We start from the raw sequence: 14,009 nt of genomic DNA, 5'->3' as shown, positions 1-14,009 counted from the left end.
CAATACAGGTTAGAATACTATTCACACTACAACACAATACAGGTTAGAATACTATTCACAATACAACACAGGTTAGAATATGATTCACACTACAACACAGGTCAGAATACTATTCACACTACAACACAGCACAATACAGGTTCGAATACTATTCACACTACAACACAGGTTTGAATGCTATTCACAGTACAACACAGGCAAGTATACTATTCACAGTACAACACAGGCTAGAATACTATTCACACTACAACACAGGTCAGCATACTATTCACACTACAACACATGTCAGAATACTATTCACACTAGAACACAACACAATACAGGTTAGAATTCTATTCACAACACAGGTTAGAACGCTATTCACAATACGATACAGGTCAGAATACTATTTACACTACAACACAATACAGTTTAGAATACTACTCACAAAACACAATACATGTTAGAATACTATTCACACTACAACACAGGCTAGAATACTATTCACACTAGAACACAACACAATACAGGTTAGAATTCTATTCACAGCACAGGTTAGAACGCTACTCACAAAACAGGTTAGAATACTATTCACACTACAACACAGGTCAGAACACTATTCACACTACAACACAATACAGGTTAGAATACTACTCACACCACAACACAATACAGGTTAGAATACTATTCACACTACAACACAATACAGGTCAGAATACTATTTACACTACAACACAACACAATACAATTTAGAACACTACTCACAAAACACAATACAGGTTAGAATACTATTCACACTACAACACAGGTCAGAACACTTTTCACACTACAACACAATACAGGTTAGAATACTACTCACGCCACAACACAATACAGGTTAGAATACTATTCACACCACAACACCGGTTAGAAAACTATTCATACTACAACACAACACAATACAGGTTCGAATACAAATCACACTACAACACAACACAGTTCAGAATACTATTCACACTACAACACAGGCTACAATAGTATTCACACTACAACACAGGTCAGAATACTATTCACACTACAACACAACACAGGTCAGAATACTATTCACACTACAACACAACACAGGTTAGAATACTACTCACACTACAATACGGGTTAGAATACTATTCACACTACAACACAGGTCAGAATACTATTCACAATACAACACACTATAACACAGGTTAGAATACTATTCACACTATAACACAGGTTAGAATACTATTCACAATACAACACACTATAACACAGGTTAGAATACTATTCACACTATAACACAGGTTAGAATACTATTCACATTACAACACAGTTCAAAATACTATTCACACTGCAACACAATACAGGTTAGAATACTATTCACACTACAACACAATACAATATAGGTTAGAATACTACAACACAATACAATCCATGTTAGAGTAGTTGTCATAATACAACACTAAACATACAGTACAACACCTACATAACCAATATTGAAATATTACACGTTCAATCAAGTCTGAAGTCTATAGCTTGTGTAGTAAAAAAGGAAAGCATTGTTTGGACATACCGTCAATAAACCGTCTCTGCTGCTGGATGAGCTCGTCACAGATGTGGCGGTGCTGCTCGAAGCGCTGCACCACAAAGTTCTTCTGCCGGATCACGTTGTCTTTGAGCAGGGCGTGGGACTGCATCTCGGCATTCTCAATCTCCAGCTCGTGTACCTTACAGAGAAGGCCCAGCACCTCCCTCTGCTCTTCAGAGCTCACCCTGCAAGGGAGCAGCTCCTCCAGGCGTCTGGCACGCTCCCGCAGCTCCACGAAGCCGCGCTCCAGTAAAGCCTACAAGACAGGAGGACAAACAGCAGGCAGGGCTCAATGGGAACCCTCAACATAATATTTAAATATTGTATATATTTATTTAACCTTTATTTAACTAAGCAAGTCAGTTAAGAACAAATTCTTATTTACAATGATGGCCTCATCATGCTACATGTCGGCCTATTGTACAAATGGAAACCGTGTGCTTGGTACCGTTCCATTCAGTCCAATCCAGCCATGACAATGAGCCCGTCCTCCAATATCTCCTACCACCAGCCACCCCAGTACTGTACAACAAGGCTAACAATGCCTAGTTTAAGCTAGGTGGCCTAAACTGTGTGATTCTGTAACCCCCCCCAGAGGTGAGAGCAGAGGACTACAGTAACCTACCTTCTGTTCGCGTATCTTGTTCTGTTCAGCAATGAGAGTGACCACTTTCTCTCTGGCCATGGCTACTTCCTGGGTCTCAGTGCTGTCTGGGGGTGACTCAGGGCAGTCAAAATTCTTCTCACACTCCTCCTTACTGCTGCTCTCCTTCCTCCTCTCTGCTCGCCACTTCCTGCGACAACGACTCCGCTCCTGCTCCCAACTACAGGACGAACAACAATGCACGCAATTGTGAGCAGCTGTTTAGACATTTCTGTTAACTATCACAGTCATTAAACTGCTCCAGCTAGAGGCTATAGGTGTAGAGGGAGTGCTATGAGATTATTGTAGGTCCCAAATGGCACCCTATTCCCTATATAGAGCCCTAAGGGCTCTGGTCATAAGTAGTGCACTGTACAGGAAACAGAGTGCCATTTGGGACAGTCATAAGACACATACTCTGCGATGGTGAGCAGGTGTTTGGAGGTGTCCATCTGGATCTCCATGTTGCTGTTGTCCAGCTCCATCAGGCTTCTCCTGATCTCCATCTGACTCCTGAAGGCCTCTAGGAGCTGCTCCCTCAGCTGGTCCATCTCTGCTCGGCTCGCCTGCGTGCTGTGGGCCTGCACCTCCGCTACATTGGTGGCAGGAGAGGACAGTGTCAAGGTCTGTTGGAGGCACAGACAGACAGACAGACAGACAGACACACAGACAGACACACACAGACACTGTGAAGGAGCTATGAGAGAGGTCAAGGTGAGGTCATTACCCTGGACATGGCGGATGTCAGCTCGGTCAGAGTTGAGCTGATGTCCTGCCTGATCGGCGATCTTCTTCTTGAGCCGTTGGATCTCGCTGCGCAGGTCAGAGATGATGTTAGTGTACTGAGCGATGTGGTAGGACACGTTCAGCAGGTTCCTCTTCACCTGGAGAGAGAGAACTGTCTTATAACATTGTAACAACATGATGTGGTAGGACACGTTCAGCAGGTTCCTCTTCACCTGGAGAGAGAGGACTGTCTTATAACACTGTAACAACATGATGTGGTAGAACACGTTCAGCAGGTTCATCTTCACCTAGAGAGAGAGAACTGTCTTATAACACTGTAACAACATGACATGGTAGAACACGTTCAGCAGGTTCATCTTCACCTGGAGAGAGAGAACTGTCTTATAACACTGTAATAGCATGATGTGGTAGAACACGTTCAGCAGGTTCCTCTTCACCTGGAGAGAGAGAACTGTCTTATAACACTGTAACAACATGATGTGGTAGAACACGTTCAGCAGGTTCCTCTTCACCTGGAGAGAGAGAACTGTCTTATAACACTGTAACAACATGACGTAGTAGAACACGTTCAGCAGGTTCCTCTTCACCTGGTGAGAGAACTGTCTTATAACACTGTAACAGCATGATGTGATAGAACACGTTCAGAAGGTTCCTCTTCACCTGGAGAGAGAGAACTGTCTTATAACACTGTAACAACATGATGTGATAGAACACGTTCAGAAGGTTCCTCTTCACCTGGAGAGAGAGAACTGTCTTATAACACTGTAACAACATGATGTGGTAGAACACGTTCAGCAGGTTCCTCTTCACCTGGAGAGAGAGAACTGTCTTATAACACTGTAACAACATGATGTGGTAGAACACATTCAGCAGGTTCCTCTTCACCTGGAGAGAGAGAACTGTCTTATAACACTGTAACAACATGATGTGGTAGAACACGTTCAGCAGGTTCCTCTTCACCTGGAGAGAGAACTGTCTTATAACACTGTAACAACATGACGTGGTAGAACACATTCAGCAGGTTCCTCTTCACCTGGAGAGAGAGAGAACTGTCTTATAACACTGTAACAGCATGATGTGGTAGAACACGTTCAGCAGGTTCCTCTTCACCTGGAGAGAGAGAACTGTCTTATTACACTGTAACAACATGATGTGGTAGAACACGTTCAGCAGGTTCCTCTTCACCTGGAGAGAGAACTGTCTTATAACACTGTAACAACATGATGTGGTAGAACACATTCAGCAGGTTCCTCTTCACCTGGAGAGAGAGAGAACTGTCTTATAACACTGTAACAGCATGATGTGGTAGAACACGTTCAGCAGGTTCCTCTTCACCTGGAGAGAGAGAACTGTCTTATAACACTGTAACAAAATGATGTGGTAGAACACGTTCAGCAGGTTCCTCTTCACCTGGAGCGAGAGAACTGTCTTATAACACTGTAACAACATGATGTGGTAGAACACGTTCAGCAGGTTCCTCTTCACCTAGAGAGAGAGAACTGTCTTATAACACTGTAACAGCATGATGTGGTTGAACACATTCAGCAGGTTCCTCTTCAGCTGGAGAGAGAGAACTGTCTTATAACACTGTAACAACATGATGTGGTACAACACATTCAGCAGGTTCCTCTTCACCTGGAGAGAGAGAACTGTCTTATAACATTGTAACAACATGATGTAGTAGAACACGTTCAGCAGGTTCCTCTTCACCTGGAGAGAGAGAACTGTCTTATAACACTGTAACAACATGATGTGGTAGAACACGTTCAGCAGGTTCCTCTTCACCTGGAGAGAGAGAACTGTCTTATAACACTGTAACAACATGATGTGGTAGGACACGTTCAGCAGGTTCCTCTTCACCTGGAGAGAGAGAACTGTCTTATAACACTGTAACAACATGATGTGGTAGAACACGTTCAGCAGGTTCCTCTTCACCTGGAGAGAGAGAACTGTCTTATAACACTGTAACAACATGATGTGGTAGAACACGTTCAGCAGGTTCCTATTCACCTGGAGAGAGAGAACTGTCTTATAACATTGTAACAGCATGATGTGGTAGAACACGTTCAGCAGGTTCCTCTTCACCTGGAGAGAGATAGAACTGTCTTATAACACTGTAACAGCATGATGTGGTAGAACACGTTCAGCAGGTTCCTCTTCACCTGGAGAGAGAGAACTGTCTTATAACATTGTAACAGCATGATGTGGTAGAACACGTTCAGCAGGTTCCTCTTCACCTGGAGAGAGAGAACTGTCTTATAACACTGTAACAACATGATGTGGTAGAACACGTTCAGCAGGTTCCTATTCACCTGGAGAGAGAGAGAACTGTCTTATAACACTGTAACAACATGACGTAGTAGAACACATTCAGCAGGTTCCTCTTCACCTAGAGAGAGAGAACTGTCTTATAACAATGTAACAACATGATGTGGTAGAACACATTCAGCAGGTTCCTCTTCACCTAGAGAGAGAACTGTCTTATAACACTGTAACAACATGACGTAGTAGAACACGTTCAGCAGGTTCCTCTTCACCTGGTGAGAGAACTGTCTTATAACAATGTAACAACATGACATGGTAGAACACGTTCAGCAGGTTCCTCTTCACCTGGAGAGAGAGAGAACTGTCTTATAACACTGTAACAGCATGATGTGGTAGAACACGTTCAGCAGGTTCCTCTTCACCTGGAGAGAGAGAACTGTCTTATAACACTGTAACAGCATGATGTGGTAGAACACGTTCAGCAGGTTCCTCTTCACCTGGAGAGAGAGAACTGTCTTATAACACTGTAACAGCATGATGTGATAGAACACGTTCAGAAGGTTCCTCTTCACCTGGAGAGAGAGAACTGTCTTATAACACTGTAACAACATGATGTGGTAGAACACGTTCAGCAGGTTCCTCTTCAACTGGAGAGAGAGAACTGTCTTATAACACTGTAACAACATGATGTGGTAGAACACGTTCAGCAGGTTCCTCTTCACCTGGAGAGAGAGAACTGTCTTATAACACTGTTATAGCATGATGTGGTAGAACACGTTCAGCAGGTTCCTCTTCACCTGGAGAGAGAGAACTGTCTTATAACACTGTAACAACATGATGTGGTAGAACACGTTCAGCAGGTTCCTCTTCACCTGGAGAGAGAACTGTCTTATAACACTGTAACAACATGATGTGGTAGAACACATTCAGCAGGTTCCTCTTCACCTGGAGAGAGAGAGAACTGTCTTATAACACTGTAACAGCATGATGTGGTAGAACACGTTCAGCAGGTTCCTATTCACCTGGAGAGAGAGAGAACTGTCTTATAACACTGTAACAACATGACGTAGTAGAACACATTCAGCAGGTTCCTCTTCACCTAGAGAGAGAGAACTGTCTTATAACAATGTAACAACATGATGTGGTAGAACACGTTCAGCAGGTTCCTCTTCACCTGGAGAGAGAGAACTGTCTTATAACACTGTAACAACATGATGTGGTAGAACACATTCAGCAGGTTCCTCTTCACCTGGAGAGAGAGAACTGTCTTATAACACTGTAACAACATGATGTGGTAGAACACATTCAGCAGGTTCCTCTTCACCTGGAGAGAGAGAACTGTCTTATAACACTGTAACAACATGACGTAGTAGAACACGTTCAGCAGGTTCCTCTTCACCTGGAGAGAGAACTGTCTTATAACACTGTAACAACATGATGTGGTAGAACACGTTCAGCAGGTTCCTCTTCACCTGGAGAGAGAACTGTCTTATAACACTATAACAACATGATGTGGTAGAACACATTCAGCAGGTTCCTCTTCACCTGGAGAGAGAGAACTGTCTTATAACACTGTAACAACATGATGTGGTAGAACACGTTCAGCAGGTTCCTCTTCACCTGGAGAGAGAACTGTCTTATAACACTGTAACAACATGACGTGGTAGAACACATTCAGCAGGTTCCTCTTCACCTGGAGAGAGAGAGAACTGTCTTATAACACTGTAACAGCATGATGTGGTAGAACACGTTCAGCAGGTTCCTCTTCACCTGGAGAGAGAGAACTGTCTTATAACACTGTAACAACATGATGTGGTAGAACACGTTCAGCAGGTTCCTCTTCACCTGGAGAGAGAGAACTGTCTTATAACACTGTAACAACATGATGTGGTAGAACACGTTCAGCAGGTTCCTCTTCACCTGGAGAGAGAACTGTCTAATAACACTGTAACAACATGATGTGGTAGAACACATTCAGCAGGTTCCTCTTCACCTGGAGAGAGAGAGAACTGTCTTATAACACTGTAACAGCATGATGTGGTAGAACACGTTCAGCAGGTTCCTCTTCACCTGGAGAGAGAGAGAACTGTCTTATAACACTGTAACAACATGATGTGGTAGAACACGTTCAGCAGGTTCCTATTCACCTGGAGAGAGAGAGAACTGTCGTATAACACTGTAACAACATGATGTGGTAGAACACATTCAGCAGGTTCCTCTTCACCTAGAGAGAGAACTGTCTTATAACACTGTAACAACATGATGTGGTAGAACACATTCAGCAGGTTCCTCTTCACCTGGAGAGAGAGAACTGTCTTATAACACTGTAACAACATGACGTAGTAGAACACGTTCAGCAGGTTCCTCTTCACCTGGTGAGAGAACTGTCTTATAACAATGTAACAACATGACATGGTAGAACACGTTCAGCAGGTTCCTCTTCACCTGGAGAGAGAGAACTGTCTTATAACACTGTTACAACATGATGTGGTAGAACACGTTCAGCAGGTTCCTCTTCACCTGGAGAGAGAGAACTGTCTTATAACACTGTAACAACATGATGTGGTAGAACACGTTCAGCAGGTTCCTCTTCACCTGGAGAGAGAGAACTGTCTTATAACACTGTAACAGCATGATGTGATAGAACACGTTCAGAAGGTTCCTCTTCACCTGGAGAGAGAGAACTGTCTTATAACACTGTAACAACATGATGTGGTAGAACACGTTCAGCAGGTTCCTCTTCAACTGGAGAGAGAGAACTGTCTTATAACACTGTAACAACATGATGTGGTAGAACACATTCAGCAGGTTCCTTTTCACCTGGAAAGAGAGAACTGTCTTATAACACTGTAACAACATGATGTGGTAGAACACGTTCAGCAGGTTCCTCTTCACCTGGAGAGAGAGAACTGTCTTATAACACTGTAATAGCATGATGTGGTAGAACACGTTCAGCAGGTTCCTCTTCACCTGGAGAGAGAGAACTGTCTTATAACACTGTAACAACATGATGTGGTAGAACACGTTCAGCAGGTTCCTCTTCACCTGGAGAGAGAACTGTCTTATAACACTGTAACAACATGATGTGGTAGAACACATTCAGCAGGTTCCTCTTCACCTGGAGAGAGAGAGAACTGTCTTATAACACTGTAACAGCATGATGTGGTAGAACACGTTCAGCAGGTTCCTCTTCACCTGGAGAGAGAGAACTGCCTTATAACACTGTAACAGCATGATGTGGTAGAACACGTTCAGCAGGTTCCTCTTCACCTGGAGAGAGAGAACTGTCTTATAACACTGTAACAACATGATGTGGTAGAACACGTTCAGCAGGTTCCTATTCACCTGGAGAGAGAGAGAACTGTCTTATAAGACTGTAACAACATGACGTAGTAGAACACATTCAGCAGGTTCCTCTTCACCTAGAGAGAGAGAACTGTCTTATAACAATGTAACAACATGATGTGGTAGAACACGTTCAGCAGGTTCCTCTTCACCTGGAGAGAGAGAACTGTCTTATAACACTGTAACAACATGATGTGGTAGAACACGTTCAGCAGGTTCCTCTTCACCTGGAGAGAGAGAACTGTCTTATAACACTGTAACAACATGATGTGGTAGAACACGTTCAGCAGGTTCCTCTTCACCTGGAGAGAGAGAACTGTCTTATAACACTGTAACAGCATGATGTGGTAGAACACGTTCAGCAGGTTCATCTTCACCTGGAGAGAGAGAGAACTGTCTTATAACACTGTAACAACATGACGTAGTAGAACACGTTCAGCAGGTTCCTCTTCACCTGGTGAGAGAACTGTCTTATAACAATGTAACAACATGACATGGTAGAACACGTTCAGCAGGTTCCTCTTCACCTGGAGAGAGAGAGAACTGTCTTATAACACTGTAACAACATGATGTGGTAGAACACGTTCAGCAGGTTCCTCTTCACCTGGAGAGAGAACTGTCTTATAACACTGTAACAACATGATGTGGTAGAACACATTCAGCAGGTTCTTCTTCACCTGGAGAGAGAGAACTGTCTTATAACACTGTAACAACATGATGTGGTAGAACACGTTCAGCAGGTTCCTCTTCACCTGGAGAGAGAGAACTGTCTTATAACACTGTAACAACATGATGTGGTAGAACACGTTCAGCAGGTTCCTCTTCACCTGGAGAGAGAGAACTGTCTTATAACACTGTAACAGCATGATGTGGTAGAACACGTTCAGCAGGTTCCTCTTCACCTGGAGAGAGAGAACTGTCTTATAACACTGTAACAACATGATGTGGTAGAACACGTTCAGCAGGTTCCTATTCACCTGGAGAGAGAGAGAACTGTCTTATAAGACTGTAACAACATGACGTAGTAGAACACATTCAGCAGGTTCCTCTTCACCTAGAGAGAGAGAACTGTCTTATAACAATGTAACAACATGATGTGGTAGAACACGTTCAGCAGGTTCCTCTTCACCTGGAGAGAGAGAACTGTCTTATAACACTGTAACAACATGATGTGGTAGAACACGTTCAGCAGGTTCCTCTTCACCTGGAGAGAGAGAACTGTCTTATAACACTGTAACAACATGATGTGGTAGAACACGTTCAGCAGGTTCCTCTTCACCTGGAGAGAGAGAACTGTCTTATAACACTGTAACAGCATGATGTGGTAGAACACGTTCAGCAGGTTCATCTTCACCTGGAGAGAGAGAGAACTGTCTTATAACACTGTAACAACATGACGTAGTAGAACACGTTCAGCAGGTTCCTCTTCACCTGGTGAGAGAACTGTCTTATAACAATGTAACAACATGACATGGTAGAACACGTTCAGCAGGTTCCTCTTCACCTGGAGAGAGAGAGAACTGTCTTATAACACTGTAACAACATGATGTGGTAGAACACGTTCAGCAGGTTCCTCTTCACCTGGAGAGAGAACTGTCTTATAACACTGTAACAACATGATGTGGTAGAACACATTCAGCAGGTTCTTCTTCACCTGGAGAGAGAGAACTGTCTTATAACACTGTAACAACATGATGTGGTAGAACACGTTCAGCAGGTTCCTCTTCACCTGGAGAGAGAGAACTGTCTTATAACACTGTAACAACATGATGTGGTAGAACACGTTCAGCAGGTTCCTCTTCACCTGGAGAGAGAGAACTGTCTTATAACACTGTAACAACATGATGTGGTAGAACACATTCAGCAGGTTCCTCTTCACCTGGAGAGAGAACTGTCTTATAACACTGTAACAGCATGATGTGGTAGAACACGTTCAGCAGGTTCCTCTTCACCTGGAGAGAGAGAACTGTCTTATAACACTGTAACAACATGATGTGGTAGAACACGTTCAGCAGGTTCCTATTCACCTGGAGAGAGAGAACTGTCTTATAACACTGTAACAACATGATGTGGTAGAACACGTTCAGCAGGTTCCTCTTCACCTGGAGAGAGAGAACTGTCTTATAACACTGTAACAACATGATGTGGTAGAACACGTTCAGCAGGTTCCTCTTCACCTGGAGAGAGAGAACTGTCTTATAACACTGTAACAACATGATGTGGTAGAACACATTCAGCAGGTTCCTTCCTCTTCACCTGGAGAGAGAGAGAACTGTCTTATAACACTGTAACAGCATGATGTGGTAGAACACGTTCAGCAGGTTCCTCTTCACCTGGAGAGAGAGAACTGTCTTATAACACTGTAACAGCATGATGTGGTAGAACACGTTCAGCAGGTTCCTCTTCACCTGGAGAGAGAGAACTGTCTTATAACACTGTAACAACATGATGTGGTAGAACACATTCAGCAGGTTCCTCTTCACCTGGAGAGAGAGAACTGTCTTATAACACTGTAACAACATGATGTGGTAGAACACGTTCAGCAGGTTCCTCTTCACCTGGAGAGAGAGAACTGTCTTATAACACTGTAACAACATGATGTGGTAGAACACGTTCAGCAGGTTCCTCTTCACCTGGAGAGAGAGAACTGTCTTATAACACTGTAACAACATGACGTGGTAGAACACGTTCAGCAGGTTCCTCTTCACCTGGAGAGAGAGAACTGTCTTATAACACTGTAACAACATGATGTGGTAGAACACGTTCAGCAGGTTCCTCTTCACCTGGAGAGAGAACTGTCTTATAACACTGTAACAACATGATGTGGTAGAACACATTCAGCAGGTTCCTCTTCACCTGGAGAGAGAGAGAACTGTCTTATAACACTGTAACAGCATGATGTGGTAGAACACGTTCAGCAGGTTCCTCTTCACCTGGAGAGAGAGAGAACTGTCTTATAACACTGTAACAACATGATGTGGTAGAACACATTCAGCAGGTTCCTCTTCACCTAGAGAGAGAACTGTCTTATAACACTGTAACAACATGATGTGGTAGAACACATTCAGCAGGTTCCTCTTCACCTGGAGAGAGAGAACTGTCTTATAACACTGTAACAACATGACGTAGTAGAACACGTTCAGCAGGTTCCTCTTCACCTGGTGAGAGAACTGTCTTATAACAATGTAACAACATGACATGGTAGAACACGTTCAGCAGGTTCCTCTTCACCTGGAGAGAGAGAACTGTCTTATAACACTGTTACAACATGATGTGGTAGAACACGTTCAGCAGGTTCCTCTTCACCTGGAGAGAGAGAACTGTCTTATAACACTGTAACAACATGATGTGGTAGAACACGTTCAGCAGGTTCCTCTTCACCTGGAGAGAGAGAACTGTCTTATAACACTGTAACAGCATGATGTGATAGAACACGTTCAGAAGGTTCCTCTTCACCTGGAGAGAGAGAACTGTCTTATAACACTGAAACAACATGATGTGGTAGAACACGTTCAGCAGGTTCCTCTTCACCTGGAGAGAGAGAGAACTGTCTTATAACACTGTAACAGCATGATGTGGTAGAACACGTTCAGCAGGTTCATCTTCACCTGGAGAGAGAGAGAACTGTCTTATAACACTGTAACAACATGACGTAGTAGAACACGTTCAGCAGGTTCCTCTTCACCTGGTGAGAGAACTGTCTTATAACAATGTAACAACATGACATGGTAGAACACGTTCAGCAGGTTCCTCTTCACCTGGAGAGAGAGAGAACTGTCTTATAACACTGTAACAACATGATGTGGTAGAACACGTTCAGCAGGTTCCTATTCACCTGGAGAGAGAGAACTGTCTTACAACACTGTAACAACATGATGTGGTAGAACACGTTCAGCAGGTTCCTCTTCACCTGGAGAGAGAAAACTGTCTTATAACACTGTAACAACATGATGTGGTAGAACACGTTCAGCAGGTTCCTCTTCACCTGGAGAGAGAGAACTGTCTTATAACACTGTAACAACATGATGTGGTAGAACACATTCAGCAGGTTCCTCTTCACCTGGAGAGAGAGAGAACTGTCTTATAACACTGTAACAGCATGATGTGGTAGAACACGTTCAGCAGGTTCCTCTTCACCTGGAGAGAGAGAACTGTCTTATAACACTGTAACAACATGATGTGGTAGAACACGTTCAGCAGTTTCCTATTCACCTGGAGAGAGAGAACTGTCTTATAACACTGTAACAGAATGATGTGGTAGAACACGTTCAGCAGGTTCCTGTTCACCTGGAGAGAGAGAACTGTCTTATAACACTGTAACAACATAATGTGGTAGAACACATTCAGCAGGTTCCTCTTCACCTGGAGAGAGAGAACTGTCTTATAACACTGTAACAACATGATGTGGTAGAACACATTCAGCAGGTTCCTCTTCACCTGGAGAGGGAGAACTGTCTTATAACACTGTAACAACATGATGTGGTAGAACACGTTCAGCAGGTTCCTCTTCACCTGGAGAGAGAGAACTGTCTTATAACACTGTAACAACATGACGTGGTAGAACACGTTCAGCAGGTTCCTCTTCACCTGGAGAGAGAGAACTGTCTTATAACACTGTAACAACATGATGTGGTAGAACACGTTCAGCAGGTTCCTCTTCACCTGGAGAGAGAGAACTGTCTTATAACACTGTAACAACATGATGTGGTAGAACACATTCAGCAGGTTCCTCTTCACCTGGAGAGAGAGAACTGTCTTATAACACTGTAACAACATGATGTGGTAGAACACGTTCAGCAGGTTCCTCTTCACCTGGAGAGAGAGAACTGTCTTATAACACTGTAACAACATGATGTGGTAGAACACGTTCAGCAGGTTCCTCTTCACCTGGAGAGAGAGAACTGTCTTATAACACTGTAACAACATGACGTGGTAGAACACGTTCAGCAGGTTCCTCTTCACCTGGAGAGAGAGAACTGTCTTATAACACTGTAACAACATGATGTGGTAGAACACGTTCAGCAGGTTCCTCTTCAACTGGAGAGAGAGAACTGTCTTATAACACTGTAACAACATGATATGGTAGAACACATTCAGCAGGTTCCTATTCACCTGGAAAGAGAGAACTGTCTTATAACACTGTAACAACATGATGTGGTAGAACACGTTCAGCGAGGTTCCTCTTCACCTGGAGCGAGAGAACTGTCTTATAACACTGTAACAACATGATGTGGTAGAACACGTTCAGCAGGTTCCTCTTCACCTGGAGAGAGAGAACTGTCTTATAACACTGTAACATGATGTGGTAGAACACGTTCAGCAGGTTCCTCTTCACCTGGAGAGAGAGAGAACTGTCTTATAACACTGTAACAACATGATGTGGTAGAACACGTTCAGCAGGTTCCTCTTCACCTGGAGCGAGAGAACTGTCTTATAACACTGTAACAA

At 43.4% G+C, this 14,009-nt stretch overlaps 1 protein-coding gene across 1 annotated transcript in view; it reads right to left on the bottom strand.

The window, feature by feature from the left end:
• LOC135511927 (kinesin-like protein KIF19) overlaps positions 1-14,009 on the bottom strand; it is a 101,056-nt gene that overhangs the window by 6,753 nt on the left and 80,294 nt on the right. Inside the window, exons 9-12 of the mRNA XM_064933449.1 lie at positions 2,932-3,088; positions 2,622-2,796; positions 2,187-2,385; positions 1,547-1,817 (exon numbers count right to left, since the gene is read on the bottom strand). Coding sequence (XP_064789521.1) covers positions 1,547-1,817; positions 2,187-2,385; positions 2,622-2,796; positions 2,932-3,088 — 802 coding nt within the window. The remainder of the gene's footprint in view (positions 1-1,546; positions 1,818-2,186; positions 2,386-2,621; positions 2,797-2,931; positions 3,089-14,009) is intronic.

The sequence above is a fragment of the Oncorhynchus masou genome, chromosome 24, assembly GCF_036934945.1.
Source record: "Oncorhynchus masou masou isolate Uvic2021 chromosome 24, UVic_Omas_1.1, whole genome shotgun sequence".
NCBI classification, from domain to species: domain Eukaryota; kingdom Metazoa; phylum Chordata; class Actinopteri; order Salmoniformes; family Salmonidae; genus Oncorhynchus; species Oncorhynchus masou.
This window is presented reverse-complemented; position numbering and strand designations above follow the sequence as displayed.